This window comes from Cervus elaphus, chromosome 12 (genome assembly GCF_910594005.1).
Source record: "Cervus elaphus chromosome 12, mCerEla1.1, whole genome shotgun sequence".
NCBI lineage: Eukaryota > Metazoa > Chordata > Mammalia > Artiodactyla > Cervidae > Cervus > Cervus elaphus.
Genome location: NC_057826.1, coordinates 23659938 through 23683060, shown reverse-complemented (window position 1 = coordinate 23683060; position 23123 = coordinate 23659938). Strand labels below are relative to the sequence as shown.

Sequence of the window (23123 nt, the reverse complement as noted above, 5' to 3'; positions counted from 1 at the left end):
ATGGAAAAAAAATATATTTAGGAGGAATAAAGAATGTTGAGGATCTTTAAGGTATATGGGTAAAGAACCTAAAACTGAAGATTTATTCATCTCCCAACCCGATCAGTTTAGTGTTTTTGTCTGGTTTGTTCACTGTTGATGATTTCCACCTCTCTTTTTTTCTGGTAATGTTCCCTTAACTGAGACACTTTTTCCTGTTACCTTTTCTTCAGAATAAGGACATCCCAGAGAAATTATGGGAAAAAACACATTTTAAAATATCAGAGATATCAAATTGCTGCAGGTTTTCTCTCTACCATATTTCTGATCATTTAGTCCCTTAAGAAAAAACAGACCTAGCCTTACCATTGTGCAGTGTGGAGTAGGTAATTTTCCTCTCAAAATCAGAACAATCTGCTCCAATAAAAGGAACAGTTCTTGGCTCTCTTTGAAAAGATGGTTTAAACCTACCTCTCTTTCTGCTATTTTTTGCAGCCTATAGATAGAACAATGTTCTATTGTTTCTGTTACTAATTATTACATAATATCTTTACACAGACATCTTGGCAAAAATTCCACCCAAATACTAAATTTAACCTTACTAAAATGAATTTCCTCTGCTATTCTTTACTAATAGATATGTAAATTATATTGTAACATCTTTAAAATATTTTTTACCACTGATGTCCTCATTGAAAACTAAAGCACAATAATGGTTATTACTATTAAAGTCATTGAAAATCAAACATTTTATATTCCAGTATGGCTAAATATTAGTGAATAAAATTGTTTTGAGATCACTTTTGTTAAGGAGACTTTTAAATCGAATTAAATTAATTACATAATATATGTTATCAGTGTCCAATTATTTACCTACCCTAGCTATAGTCAGGCTGGAATAAAATAAAACCCAGAATTATAAAAGATGTTTTTCATGTTCTCATTTACTTTACTCCCCTTGACAGTGGTCCAGCTTTCAAAGAGTTTCAGTAACTTGCCTGTGGACACAAAGCCAATAAGTTGACAAAAACTGAAACAGGCCCCCAGGTCTGTCTTGCCTGTAAGTCTGTTCCCTTTCTATTACCTTTTCTTCTAACCCAGTGACTTTCAGAAGAAAATTTATAAATAGTGTTGTTAAGAGACATGAAAAACTAAAAGCAGCATAAATATTTATCCATAGGGTTTTAAAATTAAAATATATAGGCTATTTTATGTAGAACTTATTACTGATGGTGACCTTATTAATGATATATTGTCAAACTGAAAAAATAAGTAAATAGCACAAGTATGTGTGGGTTTTACGTACGGAGATTTGTATAGAAGGATGCTTAACAAGTTTTAAATGGGTTATCTCTGGTAAAATGTTGGTGATTTTCAGTCCTTTATACTTTTTTATTTTGATTGAATTATTTTTATCTCTTTTTTTTTTTTAGTAAGTATGTATTTTTAGAATCATAAAAATCACTAAGAATATTCTCATTTAGGGTCCTGAGATTAAAAGTGGAACAAAAATAGGAACAGGTTAAAATACAAAAGTTATTTTTTTACCAACTGTCATTTCCAGAACCTAGTTTGTAATTGTATAGCAGATGATACAAGTAAAACTTCTCTCACATAGCCATTTCTTTTTGCATATTGCCTATTCCACAATAGGGAGTAGAATGGCTTTAAATGCCAGACTCATAGAGGAGGTACTAAATTTTACTGATAAATAAAATAATAGCTGTTTAAACTTAAATTTGAGAGGAAGCTCTATTCCACTATGGCAAATAGCTCCTATTAGAAGACCCTATCTATTTTCACAAAAAATAATTATAAATGCTGGACCAATAAATAAATAGATAAATAACTACTTGAATGCACTGGAGAGTGGCCAAAAGCAAGTAGATTCTGACATTTGGAAGAAAGCCCTAGTTGAGTATTCCATTTTGTAATGCTTAGGCCCAGAATAGACCCCAGTTCAGCCTACTTGGCAGCTGAAATCTGCAGGCTTTCTTGCTAGAGAAACAGTGTGGGCAACCACAGCTGCTTTAATGTGAGGGGATACCACGGCACATTGATCAGAATGGCCATCATTAAAAATCTGCAAAGAACAAATGCTCGAGAGGATGTGGAGAAAAGGGAACCCTTCTACAGTGTTGGTGGGAATGTAAATTGTTGCAGCCACTATGGAAAACAGCATGGCAGTTCCTCAAGAAACTAAAAATAGAGTTGCTATATAATCCAGCAATCCCACTCCTGGGCATATATCCAGACAAAAATATAATTCAAAAAGATGCATGCACCCTTATGTCCATAGCAGCACTAGTCACAACAGCCAATGATGGAAACATCCTAAATGTCCATGGACAGATGAGCGGATGAAGAAGGTATTACGTGTGTGTGTGTGTACGCACACTCACTCAGTTGTGTCTGACTCTTTGGGACCCCTATGAACTGTAGCCCACGAAGCTCCTCTGTCCATGGAATTTTCCTGCAAGAATGCTAGAGTGGGTTGCCATAACCTGCTCCAGGGCATCTTCCCAACTCAGAGACTGATTCCCACATCTCCTGCATCTCCTGCTTTGCAGGCAGATTCTTTACCACTGAGCCACAGGGAAGCCTGATACATGCATACATACATATACGTACATACAATGGAGTACTATTCAACCATAAAAAGAATGAAATAATGCCATCTATAGCATTCCATGGGTAGACCTAGAGATTATCATAGTAAATGAAGTCAGTCAGAAAGAGAAAGACAAATACCGTATGATAGCACTTATATGTGGAATCTAAAACATGACACAAATGAACTTATTTATAAAACAGAGACAGATTCACAGATATTGAAAACAAACTTATGATTCACTAAAGAGGAAAGAGGGTGGGGAGGGATAAATTAGGAGCTTAGAATTACCAGATACAAACTACTGTGTGTAAAATAAACAACAGGGTCCTACTGTATAGCTCAGGGAACTATATTCAATATCCTGTAATAAACCATAATGGAAAAGAATTATGAAAATAAAAATGAGCAGGGAAATCCTGGAAAAGATAAAGCCAAACAGAAGAGCCTTACATTCTGTAAATAAGCTCCCTCGATCTCTGGCTGACCTCTGCACCATGAATGTACTGAGTGAACTACAAGCACATGGCTAAGGCTAAAGGAATTGAATTAAATTTTGGATTGCCATCACTACAGAGGAGACAGAGTTTTCAGTTTTGTCTACCCAAGTAATCTGCTTAGTGAAATAGAAATAAATCACTATTTTTTGGAGTAATATAAAAAACCTAGTATCTCTTCAAAATATCATTCACCATGTCCAGGATGCAATTCAAAATTATTTAACATATAAAGAAGAAAATATGACCCATTTTCAAGCAAAAACAATCAACTGATATTAACCCAGGATGACCCAGCTATTGGAATTAACAAAGATGGCTAAATCAGCTACTATAACTAGGCTCAATGAGTAAAGGAAAACATGCTTGTAATTGATAAAGAGATATGAAATCTTAGCAGTAAAATAGAGACTATTAGAAAGAACCCAATGAAAATTTTATAACTGTAAAATACAATAGCGAAAAAGTATCCCAAGAGTATCTTTTGATCTTTAATTCAAGGTCCCACATGAGCTAATTTAGGATTGATGACAATAAGATTATGTAATAAATATATAGAGTTGTTGAATATCAAATTAAATCAATTTGGCCTTGAAGTACGAAAGAAGCAGATCAAAAGCTAACAGAGTTTTGCCAAGAGAATGCAGTGGTCATAGCAAACACCTTCTTTCAACAACACAAGAGAAGACTCTACACATGGACATCACCAGATGGTCAGTACCGAGACTGATTATATTCTTTGCAGCCAAAGATGAAGAGGCTCTATACAGTCAGTATAAACAAGACTGGGAGCTGACTGTGGCTCAGATCATGAACTCCTTATTGCCAAATTCAGTCTTAAATTGAACAAAGTAGGGAAAACCACTAGACCATTCAGGTATGACTCAAATCAAATCATTTACAATTACACAGTGGAAGTAAGAAATAGATTCAAGGGATTAGATCTGATAGACAGAGTGCCTGAAGAACTATGGACAGAGGTTCCTGACCTTGTGCAGGAGGCAGTGATCAAGACCATTCCCAAGAAAAAGAAATGCAAAAAGGCAAAATGGTTGTCTGAGGAGGCCTTACAAATAGCTGTGAAAAGAAGAGAAGCAAAAAGCAAAGGAGAAAAGGAAAGATATTCCCGTTTGAATGCAGAGTTCCAAAGAATATCAAGGAGAGATAAGAAAGCCTTCCTCAGTAATCAGTGCAAAGAAATAGAGGAAAACAACAGAATGAGAAAGACTAGAGATCTCTTCAAGAAAATTAGAGATACCAAGGGAATATTTCATGCAAAGATGGGCACAATAAAGGACAGAAATGGTATGGACCTAACAGAAGCAGGAGATATTAAGAAGAGGTGGCAAGAATACACAGAAGAACTGTACAAAAAAGATCTTCACGACCCAGGTAATCATGATGGTGTGATCACTCACCTAGAGCCAGATATCCTGGAATGCAAAGTCAAGTGGGCCTTAGGAATCATCACTATGAACAAAAACTAGTGGAGGTGATGGAGTTCCAGTTGAGCTATTTCAGATTCTAAAAGATGATGCTGTGAAAGTGCTGCACTAAATATGCTAACAAATTTGGAAAACTCAGCTTTGGCCACAGGACTGGAAAAGGTCAGTTTTCATTCCAATCCTAAAGAAAGGCAATGCCAAAGAATGTTCAAACTACTACACAGTTGCACTCATCTCACACGCTAGCAAAGTAATGCTCAAAATTCTCCAAGTCAGGCTTCAACAGTACCTGAACCATGAAATTCTAGATGTTCAAGCTGGATTTAGAAAAGGCAGAGGAATTAGAGATCAAATTGCCAACATCTGCTGGATTATTGAAAAAGCAAGAGAGTTCCAAAAACATCTACTTCTGCTTTATTGACTATGCCAAAGCCTTTGACTGTGTGGATCACAACACACTCTGGAAAATTCTTCAAGAGATAGGAATACCAGACGACCTTACCTGCCTCCTGAGAAATCTGTATGCAGGTCAGGAAGCAACATTAGAACTGGACATGAAGCAACAGACTGATTCCAAATTGTGAAAGGAGGAGGTCAATGCTGTATCTTGTCACCCTTCTTCTTTAACTTATATGCAGAGTACATCATGCGTAACACTGGGCTGGATGAAGCACAAGCTGGAATCAAGATTGCCTGGAGAAATATCAATAACCTCAGATATGCAGATGACACCACCCTTATGGCAGAAAGTGAAGAAGAACTAAAGAACCTCTTGATGAAAGTAAAAGAGGAGAATGAAAAAGCTGGCTTAAAACTCAACATTCAGAAAACTAAGATCATGGCATCTGGTCCCATCAGGTTCGAGGTTGCAGCACAACCAACTTGATTCCTGCAACAATAGGACCCTCGCCCTCAGCACCAGCCTAGCACTAGATCTGGGATGAATACAACAAAGAAAGGGATGCAACCTTGGGATACTTTTGGGCAAAACCATAGTTTCCCTGTTTGCTATGACCACACAGCACTCACTTGCTTCAGCATTCACCTCCTTTGGGACGAAGCATGCACTTGAAGGCAATGGAACCTTACTAAACCCAACCTTCAGAGGTTCTACTTCAATAATTTGGAAGCAGACACCGCCTTGTACTGAGCTGTGAGCAAAGAGGAGGCCCTGCCTAACATCCAGTGCAGGCTCTGGAAATCATAACACCAGTCACACCTGCTATCAAGGGGATGGTCAGCACTCTCTGAGGAAAGACGTGACTGGCACCCATACCAAAAACAGCCCTAGTACCAAAAATACTGGACTCACACATTCTACCCAGGGATGCTGCCACAGAAAAACACCTCTTCACATCACAGTAGATAACTGCTGCTTCTAAATTCACAGAGACAGTAAGTTAAGTAAAATGAAAAATCAGAGGAACTAATCCCAGTTAAAATAACAAGAGAAATCTTCTAAAAGAATAAATGTTGAAATATCTCACCAGTCTACTAGATCCCGAGTTCAAAGCAGAGGTAATAAAAATACTAAAGAAATTAAGAAAGATTATCAATAGAAATACAGATTATTATAACAAGGAACTACACACTAAAGAGGAACCAATCAAAATTAGAAAGCTGAATTGCCAAGATAAAAACCATAGAAGCAATGACTAGCAGAATAAATAATGCAGAAGAGTGGGTGATTCTGGAAGATAGAATAATGGAAATCACCTATTCAAAACAGCAGATAGAAGGATGCATAAAATGGAAACAACATGTGAAATCTATGGGATAATATGAAGTGTGCCATCCTACCCATAATAGGAGTTCCAGAAGGAGAAGGGGGAATTAAAAATGTATTTGAAGAAGATGGCTGAAAACCTCCCAAGCCTGGAGAAGGAAACAGATGCCCAGGTACAGGACACAGAGGATGCCAAACGAGATGAATCCAAACAAACCCACACTAAGACATATCAAAAATTAAAGATAAAGAGAGGATTCTATAGGCAGCAAGAAAAAAAGAGTCATTTACAAGGGAACTCCCATAAGGCTGTTAGTTGTTTGTTTTTTTTTTTTTTTGGCAGAAGCTTTGCAGGCCAGAAGGGAGTGACTTGATATGTTCAAAGTCCTGAAAGGGAAAAGTCTGAAACCTAGGAAACCTACCCAGAAAGATTATCATTTACAATAGAAGAGGAGAGGGAATTTCCCAGACAAGCAAAAATTAAAAGAACAAAGCATAATAAACATACCCTAAAAGAAATATTGAATGGTCTTCTCTAAATAGAGAAAAAGCAAGAATATATAGGAAAGGGAAAAATCACATTAGGAAAGGCAGATTTATAAAAAGAAGATCACTTAAGTAACCTAGTACATAACATCAAACAACTCATTCAGCAAATGGGCAGGAAACTGAAATAGGCAGTTCTCCAAAGAAGATACACAAATGGTCAACAGGCACATGAAAAGATGCTCAACATCGGTTATTACAGAAATGCAAAACAAAACCACAATGAGGTGTAACCTTACATTGGTCAGAATGGTTACCATCAAAGTCTACAAATAGTGAATGCTGGAGAGTGTGTGGAGACAAAGGAACCTTCATACACTGTTGGTAGGAATGTAAATTAGTGCACTCCATATGGAAAGCAGTATGAAGTTTCCTTTAAAAACTACAACTAGACCTACCATATAGTCCACCAATTCCACTGCTGGGTGCATATCCAAAAAAATAAAATTGTAATTTGAATATCTATATGCACTCCAGTGTTTATAGCAGCACTATTTACAGTAGCCAAGACATGGAAACCACCCAAGTGTCCATCAACAAACAATTGATTTAAGAAGATGTAGTGTGTGTATATAAATATAAATATACACACACAATGAAATATTAATTAGCCATAAAAAAGAATGGAATATTGCCATTTGCAGCAAAATGGATGGACCTAGAGAATATCATACTCAGAGTAGTAAGACAGAGATAAAGAAATATTACATGATTTTACTTAATATGTGGAATTTTAAAAATAATACTAAGGAATGAATATGTGTATAAAACAGTAATAGACCCACAGACATAGAAAACAAACTTATGGTTACCACAGGGGAAAGAAAAGGGGAGAAGGGATAAATTAGGAGTATGGTATTAATGGATAAAAACTACTACACATAAAATAGATAAGCAACAAAGATTTGCTATATAGCACAAGGAACTATTTTCAACATCTTATAATAATGTATAATGAAAAATAACCTGAAAAAAATTGTTTAGCTGAATCACTTTGCTGTGTATCTGAAACTAACACAGTATTTAAATCAACTGTACTTCAATTAAAAAACAGAATTAACCTTCTTTAAAAAAATAAAAACAAGCAGAAACTGTTGCAATCAACTTTTTCAGAACTCTATTTCAGAAAATAGTCAAAGGTTTATAGAAACCAAGCAAATGCTGAATCAATAATTTTTGTTTGGGATGATGAAAAGTTTTGAAAAGAGATAGTTGTGATAGTTGCACTGCATTGTGGATGACATTAATGCCACTGTACCACTGAATTGTACAGTTTAAAATGGCTAAGATTCAGTTTTTATTATATAAATATTTTACCATGCTAAAAAAATTTTGGAAAAAAAGTAGAATTATATATTAGTAATTTGCTACAGCATGTATGAGTCCTGAAAACATTATGGTAAGTAAAAGAAGCCAGTCACAAAAGACCACATATTGTGTGATTTCAAGTGTGTAAATTTCTAGAATAGTGACAGAAAGTAAATTGTGATTGCTTGGGCCCTCACAATCTGAGAAGTAGTGACTGCTAATGTTTGCCAGGTTTCTTTTGGGATTTGGTAAATTGTAAAATAACATTAAGGTAATGTTTGCACAACTTTGTGAAGTTATTAGTAACCACTGAATTGTATACTTTAAATGTGTGACTTTATGTTATGTGAACTATATCTTGATAAACCTCTTTTTTAAAAAAAAGATTATGAGTTCACACAAATACAGTTTTTTAAGTAAGACTAATCCATTAGATGGGCTAAATGGTGAGACATGTGAAAGGACTGGTAAGTAATAATTTAATATAGATCTTAAGTGTGTATAATTAGTTTTAACATTCCTGATCTTAATGTATTTGAAGCCAATCAGGATGTACTGGGCTCAGGAAATAGGAAAATATCCAAGAAATACTAAATTATATCATCTGGATGCATATTCATCTTTAAACTGTTTGCTAAGTGATATATCATCACTGCCTGAATGTGTAAATATTCTGTGGCCTCCTCAAGCTGTTATATTTAATTTTTTGGAAGTTGTGGATACCCTGTCTCTCCAGAAAATCCTCATAGGTATATACTTTTAGATATGATTTTATATGAAATGTAAATCATGAGCCGTGGTAGGAACATGGAGCTTTCCTCTAATGAAATAGCCTGAATTGGATAAAAGAATCAGGAGTTTTTGAGTAAGTAAGTTGATATAAAGAAGTAGGCACAGAGAGAGGCATAATGTAAGACAAGAAAAGAGCTCTGTGAAACCACAGTAAACATGCATTAAAAAACTGGGAATCTAGAGACCAGAGTTTTATTACTGCCATCTATCACTGCTAATTGAACAAATCTTTCTGTAGAACAACAAAATACATTGGTAAAGCATATGAATAGAGGATAATAAATGGGAAGAGTGCAAATAATGATAGGAAAAATAAAACCATATTTAAATAAACATCTGTTTGCCTTCTTAACATCCCATCTATTCATTCTAATATTATTTGCCATTGCCTCATTGAAGTACGGAAGGTATACTTTTTAGAAAAAAATATAGAACAAATATAATAAAAACTATAGAGGTTTTAATTAATAATTGAAAAGATTAGCTTCTCTGAAGCAAGCATTTATACTGATGGTTTTCCATTGGGATTTGAGAATCTTCAGGCTAAACGTCAAAGATGATGCCATCATCCCCTTTTCTCTTATAACTTGTAATATCTTTAATATCTAAACATATCCATGCATATATAGTTATTCCAAGTGTTCAATCTTGGGAACAGCATGTTTCAATATTTCTATTGCCTACATTGATAGTAGAATTAGAATCTTATTAAACTTTGATCATTATCAAGCTGGTCATATAAATTTCTCTTAAAAATTGATGTGATATCTATAAAATAGGATAAATATTCTTGCCATTATCTCATGGAATAAACAGATTTTTCCTTACCCTGCTTAGTTCTTTTGTCACGGGCTATAATATAGCCACTAGGTAGGTGACTGGAATGCAAAAGTAGGAAATCAGGAGATACCTGGAGTAACAAGCAAATTTGGCCTTGGAGTACAAAATGAAGCAGGGTACAGGCTAACAGACTTTTGCCAAGAGAACACACTGGTCATAGCAAACACCGTCTTCCAACAACACGATAAAAGACTCTACACATAGACATCACTAGATGGTCAATACCGAAATCAGATTGATTATATTCTTTGCAGCTGAATATGGAGAAGCTCTGTATGTCAGCAGAAGCAAGACTGGGAGCTGACTGTGGCTCAGATCATGAACGCCCTGCTGCCAAATTCAGACTTAAATTGAAGAAAGTAGGGAAAACCATTGACCATTCAGGTATGACCTAAGTCAAATCCCTTATGATTACACAGTGAAAGTGAGAAATATATTCAAGATCTGATGGACAGAGTGCCTAATGAATTATGGATAGAGGTTCGTGACATTGTACAAGAGGCCATGATCAAAACCATCCCTAAGAAAAAGAAATGTAAAAAGGCAAAATGGTTGTTTCTGAGGAAGCCTTGCAAATAGCTGAGAAAAGAGAAGTGGAAGACAAAGGAGTAAAGAAAAGATATATCCATCTGAATGCAGAATTCCAAAGAATAGCAAGGAGAGAAAAGAAAGCCTTCCTAGGTGATCAATGCAAAGAAATAGAGGAAAACAATAGAAAGGGAAAGACTAGAAATTGCTTTAATAAAATCAGAGATACCAAGGGAACATTTCATGCAAAGATGGGTACAGTAAAGGACAGAAATGGTATGGACCTAACAGAAGCAGAAGATATTAAGAAGAGGTGCCAAGAATATACAGAAGAACTATACATAAAAGATAGTAATGACTTAGATAACCAGGATGGTGTGATCACTTACATAGAGCCATGATGCTGTGAAAATGCTGCACCCAATACGCCATCAAATTTGGAAAGCTCAGCAGTGGCCACAGGACTGGAAAAGATCAGTTTTCATTCCAATCCCAAAGAAGGGCAATGCTAAAGAATATTCACACTACTGCATAATTGCACTCATTTCACCTACTAGCAAAGTAATGCTGAAAATTCTCCAAGCTGGACAAGAAGCATATATGAACCAAGAACTTCCAGATGTTCAAGCTGAATTTAGAAAAGGCACGGGAACCAGAGATCAAATTGCCAATATCTGTTGGATCATAGAAAAAGCAAGAAAATTCCAGAAAAACGTCTACTACATTGACTACACTAAAACCTTTGACTGGGTGGATCACAACAAACTGGAAAATTCTTCAAGAGTTGGGAACATCAGACCACCTTACCTGCCTCCTGTGAAACCTTTATGCAGGTCAAGAGCAACAGTTAGAACTGGACATGGAATAATGGACTGGTTCAAAATTGGGAAAGGAGTATGTCAAGGCTGTATATTGTTATCCTGCTTATTTAACTTCTTTGCAGAGTACATCATGTGAAATGCCAGCTGGATGAAGCACAAGCTGGAATCAAAATTGCAGGGTAAAATATCAATTACCTCAGATACACAGATAACCCTTATGGCAGAAAGCAAAGAGGAACTAAAGAGCCTCTTGATGAAAGTGAAAGAGAAGAGTGAAAAAGCTGGCTTAAAAGTCAACATTCAGAAAACTAACATCATGGCATCCGGTCCCGTTACTTCACGGCAGATGGATGGGGAAGCAATGGAAACAGTGAGAGACTTCATTGAACTCCAAAATCACTACAGATGGTGATTGCAGCCATGAAATTAAAAGACGCTTGCTCCTTGGAAGAAAAGCTATGACAAATCTAGACAGCATATTAAAAAGCAGAGACACTACTTTGCTAACAAAGGTCCATCTATTCAAAGCTATGGTTTTTTCAGTAGTCACGTATGGATGTGAGAGCTGGACCATAAAGAAGTCTGAGCACTGAAGAATTGATGCTTTTGAACTGTGGTGTTGGAGAAAACTCTTGAGAGTCCATTGAACTGCAAGGAGATCAAACCAGTCACGTCTAAAGGAAATCAGTCCTGAATATTCATTGGAAGGACTGATGCTGAAGCTGAAGCTCCAATAATTTGGCCCCTTGATGTGAAGACTGACTCATCAGAAAAGACTCTGATCCTGGAAATATTGAAGGCAGCAGAAGGGACAACAGAGGATGAGATGCCATCACCAACTCAGTGGACACAAGTTTGAGCAGGCTCCTGAAGATACTGAAGCACAGGGAAGCTTGGCATGCTGCAGTCCATGGGGTCACAAAGAGTCAGACATGACCGAGCAACTGAACAATAACAAAACATATCTATAGTATTAATGGAAAAGGAATGATGGTACCAATAACGCACACACACAGACACAAATTGAGCAAAACTCCAGTACTATAGCTGTGTGTTCTACAAGTGAATGATGTTTCTCAGTTGTTTATAATAACTTTGGGGATCTAATATATTAATGTGATATATGGTCCTCTGTCTATTTTCAAAGCCATTTTAGTTTTGATTGAAATATACTGAATACTGAATATTGAATTTCTCTCAATCTGTTTGTGGTATATCTGTTTTGTTTTGACACAGAACAGAGTAACTCTATAATCAATCCTAAGGGAAATTTTGAGGGAGATTTTTGTGGTTTGTTTTCCATACTTCAGCCATTCTCTTCTCCTAGGTAGCAAATATTTGACTGATGGAGAAAGCCTGTAATTGCATTTCTTATATTAGGTTGATTCCTAAGGATTCCTATTGAAGTCATCTTGAGATAATACGTTTGATTTACTATTATTTAGTTTTAGTTATTTCATTGTCCTTTCTGAGGTCCAGCCAATCTTAGGAAAAGCTTTCCGTTGGCAGAATAATCTGCCATTTCTTCAGGTCACCTATTAAGATTAATGAAGAGTACAAATATGCATAAGATATGGCTCTTAAACTCAGTTAAGGCCTTAGGGAAAATAGGAGAAATAGGTCGAAAGACTTCTTTCTTAAATCCACTTAGGTCCAAAAATCATTTGATTATTCTCTTTTACAGTTTATCTTCCTTTTAAAAAATGTCATTTCAATGTTTGAGCTATAAGAGTTCGTGCTAAAAAGATTACCATGAACCCTGAACTCTACTTAGATCTTCTAAGGTGATTAATGTTGTGGAAAAACTCCATACATAGTTAGTGTAACGCTGACAAAAATAATACCTTTGAAAAATAACAAAAAATAATCACTTGTCAGCCCTTACTATGCCAAGTGCTTAACTTGCGTCAGTATGATTCCATCTTTAGAAGCAAATCCTTGCTATTCTCTGAAGCAATTCAGGTTACTAATTTCTCATCATAGTACAGTGTTCTGCACTATTGTGATGATTGCAGAATGTGGACCCAGATTACCTTCATTCAGAACAGTACACTGGAGATACCCAAGCACAAATTAATTATACTTGAATAATTTGGCACATGATGTAGTTGCATCTTCTCATTTATATTTCTTTCATCAGTGAGAGGATTAATATACTATTATCTTATTAAGATTGGGAAAAATCATATTGATGAAAGACATTTAATAAAGTATAAGAAAATGATTATCATAAATAATAGTAAGCTGCTTTCCATAGCAATTTAATACAGTCACTACAGTATCTTACATTAATGTCAACAGTGGTTAGAACTGTAATCATTTGCATTCTTTAACATGTCTTTATAAGTAGTACATACAGTATTTGAAAACAGTACTATTTGGTATAAACTGAAATTGGTCCAGGCGTTAAGAATTAGACGACTTGAATAAAAGAACAGCCCTCACTTTCTTGTGAGCAAAACATACAGGTAGCCTGAAATGGCACCTGGGTTATCATTTTTTGTGGGTGTATGAAAAGAGCAAGTTATAATTTAAAATACAACAAAATCTTAGTTTTCATATATATGCAAATGGAAAAGTAAATGTATGAAAAATAATGGATGAATACTCCTTGGATAAAGTCACCTGCCTGCTTTTTAATCTCTATACCCCCCCACTCAAATATCCCAGGAACTTACACTTCTCATTTTAATCACTTGCTGTACTGTTGATATTGTTTGCACTGACTTTTTAAAGAACTTGATGAAAGCTTCAGCTATATTAACAGATATTTAGAAAATATGTTATTATTTTATTCAATGAAGCAAAGTTACTTACAAAAGGTTTTAGGAAAATATATTTTAGAATATTAACTTTAAAATGGTTTGAAGTAAATGACAAAGACAAAAAGAACCAGAGAACAAGATATTAAGTCCAGATAATACATACATACAGATATGAAGATACTGTGTGTGTTAGTCACTCAGTCCTGTCTGACTGTTTGCAACCCCACGGATTGTAGCTTGCAAGGCTCCTCTGTCCATAGAATTCTCGCAGCAAGAATACTGGAGTATTCCTCCTGACATAAGGATCAAACCCAGGTCTCCCGCATTGCAGGCAGATTCTTTGCCATCTGAACCACCAGGGAAGGTGATACTAATATATACATAATGGGAGAATCGACTTGGAAAAATAAATGAGAAGTTAAAATAATTCAGAAGTTAAAATAATTCAGAAAACAATTTGCAGAAAAAAAACATGAAAGAATATCTTAGGAAATATTTCCTAGAGTATTAAGACACGCTTAAGATACTTGGAAAATTAAAATTGTTCACATTAAGCTCTTTGTTAATGGAAATGATACTGTCACTTATATAAACTAGTAACTGCATACCTTAAAAAATATATATAGGAAACAAAATTTTAACCCATTTGAAACTTTTCCATTTGAAGAGTTTTAGTGGGTTTTGAACCCATTTGTTAATATTTTAAAAGTAATATCTTCCAATTACTTTGTAGAAAGAACTAATATCTTAAAAGGTAGAAACTTATTAATCCTATTTCAAAAATGCATTGCATGTTTGATGGATGAGATTGAAAATAAATGTTGTGTAATGATTTAGTAAGTACTTCTTCCGTTTCCCTCTACTTATCTTTTAAAATGATATTTTACTTTTTAATTATTATATCACAAAATATCAAACCAAGATTTTCTAATTTTCTAAAATAATGAATATTTAAGCACATTGCTTTCACAAAAAATTGGTGAGAAGAATATTCTGCACATTTAATTAGTAAAGTAAAATGAAAAATATTTAAAATATTGTATCATCTTTATCTTGTTTTTAAAAATTTCTATTTAAGTGTGATATGCTAAATGCTTTCATCCAGTAATATGAAAATAACATTCAGCAGTTGCTTACTGATAGAGATGCATGATCAAACTTTTGAAGATCACTCTCAGACATGAGACATTTGAACATGGAAGTTGTAGTAAACTATGAAAAGTGCTTGCCAAAGGAATGAGTAGGAACACGCATGGGAAACAGATTGCCTGGAGGAATTAGAGGAGACTTGACTGAGATGACCCTAAAACTGTGTCTCATTATGCACAGATAGGAATTTTTTAGTTGGTTATTTCATAGGAATTTAATAAACTGAAGAAAAATATGACATTTCTCAAATGTTTTATATTGGTGAGGTCTGCTTAATTCAGTGATTCATGTTTCCATTGATAAATGTAGAGAAAAGAAGAAAATCTATTATCTTAGATTTAGATCTAGTTAAGTACGCGACTTCAGGTGGATGTAGAGAATGGTGACTTGTCAAATTTGTTTCCTCTTCTCTCTATTACTGTCCCATTTTTCTCTTTACTGGGATTTTTGCTCTTGGGCAAGAAGAAAATATTTCAAAAATTTTTGTGGAGTGATATTTTCATCCTAGTTGTGAAGAAAATGTTATATATTTAAAAATATACTGTGAAAAAGTTTTCTTAACATGCGCATCCCTCTTTCATAGCACTAACCATGATAAATTGATGTACTACATTATATTAATTAGCTCATACTTCTGAGCTCTTTAATATCAAGGACATCTATTATGCCGCCTTTTTGCCCCATACCTACATTTTCCTGACCTATACTAGGCATTGTATTGTTTCTCAAAGTGAATGATTAAACAATAGAGTCACTTTCTTGAGACTTTATGCCAATTTTTTATATGTAACTTACATCAAGTCCACTTTCAAAGCTATGTGGAAGTTTATTGTAAAGGGTGTATAAACATATGATTAAAAAGATATAAATTGGAAATAGCCAGAGAAAAAGAAGGATGCAAAGATGCTAATTATGAAAGTAGTAACTTTATTGTTACATTCAAAACCACCACAAAATCTTGTGACTTAGGACAACAGTGACTTATTAATTCTAATGAATCTGTGGATTTGCCTGGCTCAGGTAGTGTATCATCTTCTCTTACCTGGAATCACTCATATGGCTGAAATAATTAATCAGCTCAGCTGTGGCTAGAGAATCTAAGATGGTCTCACTTAGGTTTCTAGGTCCTTGCTGCTCTCTGTTCTGCTAGGCCTTTCTCTCCATAATATCTCTGACCTTTCCATTATTTAGTCTGGACTTCCAGTCATGGTAATAGAAATTTACCAAAGAGTGAAGGCAGAAACTGTGAAGTCCTTTTAGACATCGGGCTTCAGAACTCACACATCATGACTTCTGCACCATTCTGTTGACCAAAGTCACAAGTCCAACCGAGATGCAAACCTTGGAGAAATAGATAGGAGGACCTATAAAGAATATATGGTCATATTTAATCTTTCACAATAGCATATGAATTTTTGTTGAGTATAAAATTTGTTTCTGAGCTGGCTAAAAGTGAAAGTGTTAGGTGCTCAGTCTTGTCTGACTCTGTGACCACATGAACAGTAGCCCACCAGGCTCCTCTGTCCATGGAATTTCCCAGGCAGGAATACTGGAGTGGAGGGCCATTTCCTACTCCAAGGGATCTTCCCAATCCAGGGATCCAACCCTGGTCTTCTGAATTACATTGGAATGTTTAAATGTAATGATTAGCATTACATTTTTTGTATTGTTACCATCTGAGCTACCAGGGAAGCCCTGAAATGGTTAAAAATTAGGGGAAAATGAGACATTAAGGTACCAGCTATCAGAATGGAGAACTAAAACCAGAAGAGTTCATTTTTCTCCCAATTTTATTGAGATATAATTGGCATACAGCACTGTATAAATTTAAAGTGTACAGCATAATAATATGACTTATATATTTATCATGAAATTATTACCACAATAAGTTTAGTGAATAGATACATTAAAGAAATAGAAAAAAAATTGGAAATCTTATGATTTACAGCTTTCATATATAATGTATAGCAGTGTTTGTTATAGTTATGTTGTACATTTTATCCCTAGTATTTATTTTATGCCTGGAAACTTGTATCTTTTGACCACTTTCATCCAGTTCCCCTTCTAACCACCTCCTGCCTCTGTTAACCACAAATCTGATCTCTTCTTCTTTAAAATTGACCTACAACTCTATGATAGTTACTGATACACACAGAAAATTCAATTTTAAAAATCTCTTTAATTTTTAAAAATACATGCAAATTATGAAGAATTCCAAAAATGCAAAAAATGTAAATGGGAGTAAAAAATAAAATGCACTTCAAAATTCTGATTACCCAGAAATAACCATTATTAAGATTAATTATAAAAAATCCTGAAATCTTTCTATGCCTGTGTTATAGATAGAAGAATGGATGGATGAATACTTAATTGAGTAAAAGATATAGCTATATGAATTTTTTTTCATTTATTTTTATTAGTTGGAGGCTAATTTCAATATTGTAGTGGTTTTTGTCATACATTGACATGAATCAGCCATGGATTTACATGTATAGCTATATGAACTTACAATAATTCTCTAAAGCTAATACAAAATAACATTTTATTTGATTTAAACAGAGGCAAAAGAAAGTGTATAGAAAAGACATATTACTAGAGATATTATTTGCTAAACAGATCTCTAAAGTTAAAAAATAAACAAGAAAATCATTAATAGCTTACAGTCATAGTTTTAACTTTTAAACCTTAGACAAAGTTGAAAGGTAAGGATGTCGGCACTGTTATATTTCCTTTTAACTACCCTCTACATGCCTTCAAATTTCTGTTTATTATATGGTTATCAAAAAGAAGAAGAAGAAGAAAACCTTCTTGAACAACAGTCTTCAACATGAGCTTATTTCATAAACCATTGCTATGACAAACCTAGAGACTATATCAAATCTGGACAGACTTGCACAAAGAAAATAGAGGAAGTGAGGAACCACAGACTAGATACCATCTTTGTTGGAATTGCCTTTTTTTCTCTGTGAGATTTTATTAAATGTCCAGTAATAGAGTTTTTGTACCTAAATAAGGGTTTAACTTACTATTATGTGAGGATATCTTTAGGTTTCATATCATCCATGGGGTTTTCCAGGCAAGGATACTGGAGTGGGTTGCTATTTCCTTCTCCACTGGACCATGTTTTGTCAGAACTCTTCATTATTACCCATCTGTCTTGGGTGGCCCTGCATGGCATGGCCCATAGCTTCATTGAGTTACGCAAGCCCATTTGCCACAACAAAGCTGTGATCCAAGAAGGGATATGAAACACCAAAGGCTTTGACTGTGTGGATCACTGTGGAAAATTCTTAAAGAGAGAGTACCAGACAACCCTACCTGTCTCCTGAGAAACCTGCATGTGGGTCAAGAAGAAACAGTTAGAACCAGACATGAAAAAATGGACTGGTTCAAAATTGGGAAAGGAGTGCAACAAAGATTTATATTGTCACCTTGCTCTTTAACTTATATGCAGAGTATATCATGTGAAATGCCAGGCTGAATGAATCACAAGGTGGAATCAAGATTGCTGGGAGAAATATCAACAAACTCAAATATGCAGATAATATCACTCTAATGGCCGAATGTGAAGGGAAACTAAAGAGTCTCTTGATGAGGGTGAAAGAGGAGAGCAAACAAGCTGGCTTGAAGCTCAACATTCAAAAAACTAAGATCATGGCATCTGGTCCCATCACTTCATGGCAAATAGAAGAGGAAAAAGTGGAAGCAGTGACAGATGCTCCAAAATCACTGTGTACAGTGGACAGTGACTGCAGCCGTGAAATTAAAAGATGCTTGCTCCTTGGAAGAAAAGATATGACAAACCTAGAGAGTGTATTATAAAGCAGAGACATCACTTTTTCGACAAAGCTGTGGTTTTTCCAGTGATCATGTATGGAGTGAGTTGGTCCATAATGAAGGTTGACTGCCAAAGAATTGATGCTTTTGAACTGTGGTGCTGGAGAAGACTCTTGAGAGTCCTGTGGACTACAAGGAGATCAAACCAGACAGTCCTTAAGGAAATCAACCCTGAATATTCTTTGGAAGGACTGATGCTGAAGCCAACACTGCAATACTTGGCCGTCTGATGCGATGAGCTGGCCATTGGAAATGACCCTGATGTTGGGAAAGATTGGAAAGGGAAAGTGAAAGTTGCTCAGTTGTGTCCGACTCTTTGCGACCCATGGACTATGGAATTCTCCAGGCCAGAATACTGGAGTGGGTATCCTTTCCCTTCTCCAGGAAATCTTCCCACCCCAGGGATTGAACCCAGATCTCCTGCATCGCAGGCATATTCTTTACCAGTGAGCCACTAGGGAAGCCCATGTTAGGAAAGATTGGAGGCAAAAGGAAAACAGGGTGGCAGAGGATGAGATGGTTAGATGGTATTACTGACTCAGTGGACATGAATTTGAGCAAATTGCAGGAGAGAGTGGAGAACAGAGGAGCCTGCATGCTATGGTTCATGGAGTCACAAAAAGTTGGACAGCAGTTAGTGACTGAACAATAGATTACTCAGATTCAGATTAGTTCCCTGATTTAGTGTGCGTTTGTTCCTGGAACATTCAAACTGGTCACAGAGATTTCACGGCTCGTTTCATTTGTTTCTCTCAGCAGCTGCTTTTAAGATGAAAAAAATCATTTCTTTCAATATACATCTCTCTTGATTTGAAGTTACTAGTGAGAATTTTTATTATTTTGATCGCCATTATGACTTTTGGGAACACGAACAGAATTGGGAGTCTCAGCCTGTCTCAAACACATTTTATTTCTATCATTAATCACAACTTTTGAGATTTATGACATAAAGCTATATGTTTTTTCCCATATGATCATTGCTGGTGGAAGTTTTTTCCTCTAGTTTTTACTCTTTTTGTTCGTTTTTGTTAGGTATGGAGAGGCAGAAATTCTTTGATGCAACTCAATTCTACTATGGTAACCTGTAAGTTTAAGGCAGTAAGTTTTTAAAAAAAACACCTTTTCCGTAATAGAAAATAATCATTAAAAATAGAAAATGCCTTCAGCTTCAATTTTGCAGCAGCTGCAGAGAAATTTTTCATAATGATGGTTAATGTAGAAATCCTCAATGACTTCTGCCTGGTAGTGGCCAAATATTAAAGTATATTTCAAAATGAAAGGTATCTTTTAGGTACAGAGAAAAATGTGACGAGATAAATCACTTTCAGGTGATCTAACATGATAGAAGAAAAGATTTACGATCTTCTGCGTAGTACATGGTTAGAAAGCATGGTTTAGTCCAGTTTAATGTGCAAGTAGCATTTTTGAGGAGTTTTTCTAAAAATGCAAATCTTAAAAAAAAAAAAAAATGCAAATCTTAAATAAATAAATAAATAAATAAAAATAAAAATGCAAATCTTGAATCAGGAGGTTTTGGATGGGACCTGAGATTCTATGTTTCTAGCAAGCTCTCAGTGAAACAGGTGATACTTTTAGTAGCAAAATTCTTCACAACTGCAGACTCAGAGCAACTCTAACTAAAACCCTTTAGGCCAGGTATTATAGCTTATTCATCTTGCAAACCTGTTATCTAATGAAGTGCCTGAATAAAAGTATGCCATGAAATATTATTTTGTTAAATAAATGAATTGATATGTTAAATAAATAAATCACTACTAGATGCCTGGAATATTTGTATTCTCTATTGATGATTGACAAGGAACCCTTCTGTCTTGGAGACCAGTTGCATGAATGATAAGATTGCTAGTTTCTCTTAAAAAGTCCAAAGTCCTAATAAAATGTTTGCTTAGTTGAAACTGTTGTACATCACACAGCTACTTTGGGCAACAAAATATTACTTTTCAAATACTTTGAACATATTCTTAACTGGTTCTCAGTTTTGGTTGTACACTGGAATGATGGGTATTTTTGCTTTTCTAATTCTCAAATAAACACTTTGCTTTATGAAAGTACCACATAATCACCTTTATTTCAATAACCATTGATAATTTGTGTGTGAGCTTTCTTCAGAACAAAATTATAACTCTATCAGGGGTGTGAGTGAGAATAGGAAAAAAATCATTTAAAAATCTTGAATTGTCCTTCTGAATAATTATCCTGCATTTTGTGTTACCAATGAATTTGAGAACTGAGAACATTGTATTTTTACATATAAGTACCAGCCTTACTTATTTACTTGTATACACACATGTATATGTATATCAGCCTGTTAAGGCTTCCCTGGTGGCTCAGACAGTAAAGAATCTGCCTGCAGTGCAGGAAACTCGACTTTGATCCCTGAGTCAGGAAGATTCCCTGGAGAAGAGAATGGCTACCCACTCCAGTTTTCGTGCCTGGAGAATTCCATGGACAGAGAAGCCTGAGGGCCACAGTCCATGGGGTCACAGAGTCGGACACGACTGAGCGACTAGCACTTTACCAGCCTGTTACTGGTGTTTCACATCTGATTATCAACACATAAGTGATATAATTGTATTATTAAATTTTGGACCTGGATTGTATAAAGGAAATGAAACAGTAAAATACCAAAGCAAGTATTTAATTACAATTTAAATGAGCAGTTCATAGTTAAAATGTAGGACGGATGAATAGAACTAGCAATAGAAAGAGAGATCCTCTATAGCAGAGATCCTTGTCCTATTCTTTACAAAATTAACTGGGTAACTTTGAGTAAATTATTTAACTACATTGCCCTTCAGTTGTCTTACCTGTACATTGAAGAGGCAAGTCTACCAAGGTCTCTACCAACTGCAAAACTTTGTGGTGTGTAACTCTAATCTGAACTAAGTGTCATAGTGTTGGTGTGGGGGAAAAAGTAACTTTAAGCAATCATTTATTCCTACACCTTTCCTTTAGGGCAACTATGTAAAATAAATTCTGAAAAATGTAAAACTTTCCTAAACAACTTGAAACTAGCCAAAAGAAAAAAAAATATTGAGTCAATCACAGGCAGAATATAGAGGAACATGTCTTGATGGCCCAACAGATCTAAGTTTAAATTCTAAATATTTCCCCTTCTAGTTTGTGAGCCCATGAGCAAGTACACTTCTTGATCTCTCTGAGTCCATTAATGAAAAAAAAAAAAAAAGAATGAGTCTGTTTCCTTAAATGTAAAATTGAAGTATGAATATTTACCTGACAGGATTGCTATACTTATTAAATAGTGAGATCATTTAATTAACACACAGTGCTCAATTTTTTAAAACCGAATATATTTTGAATGGCTGAAAATATCTTTAGACATCCTATTTAAAGACATAATGAGCCTTAATTATAAAATATTTATGCTGTTTACTGTGTTTCATTTACTTTCAAGAATTTCATGATTGCATATTCATTTTCTATGATCAGTAAAATAAATACCCCAAACTGCAGTGTCTTTTGATTAATAGTGGGACTGTTCCATGAATTGTGCTTCAGATTTTTCTCATGAGTGTTGAATCTATTTCCTCACTGAATACAAAGTATTCCAGTATGTGGATGTTTTGAGTAGGCAAGCAAATCCTTCTACATGTGACAATATTATTATTTTCTTTCAGGAAACCCTGATAGATTGGTGTGATGAAAAGGAACTTAATTTGATATTAACAACTGGAGGAACAGGGTTTGCACCACGAGATGTCACTCCAGAGGTGAGATAGTGTATACTTTTCTGATATTCAAGAAGTAGACTATTCATGTTACTTTTAATCCTTTTAATTATTTTTGTATGGCTTTTGTAATTTTGCTAGACAGAAACGACACCTGTGGTTCTAAGAATGTGAACATTTTGCAGTGGTTGAATATTTACATTTTTTAAAAAAAGTTTCTTGACTTCTTTTCTTTTGACTTAAACTAGATATTATCTAAAATGAGGAAGATTGAACTGGTCCAGAAGGTAATCTTGCATTTGTGGTATGTGGTCTGTGGTATCGGCTGAATTTCAGGCATATATTGCTAAAGGAAGTGATAGCAGAACTCTGACTCAGCATGGCATATGATCTGATGTGCTGTGTTAATGTAATTCAAAATATATCTGATTCCTTTTTTCTTTAGATACCCTTGTTTTGGTCTCAAGTAGAATGACTGTAATAGCATTTTTATACCAATTTTATAGTATTTGATGAGAAAGTTATATATTCCATAATTTTAAATGTGAATTTAAATGCAGAATTTAATA

At 35.0% G+C, this 23123-nt stretch overlaps 1 protein-coding gene across 8 annotated transcripts in view; it reads left to right on the top strand.

Annotated features, from left to right (window-relative positions):
* The window catches only part of GPHN (gephyrin), a 524395-nt gene that overhangs the window by 200179 nt on the left and 301093 nt on the right, over positions 1–23123 (top strand). For all 8 annotated transcript variants that reach the window (XM_043918814.1, XM_043918812.1, XM_043918815.1 and 5 more), the window contains exon 4: positions 22504–22596. In XM_043918814.1, coding sequence (XP_043774749.1) covers positions 22504–22596 — 93 coding nt within the window. The remainder of the gene's footprint in view (positions 1–22503; positions 22597–23123) is intronic.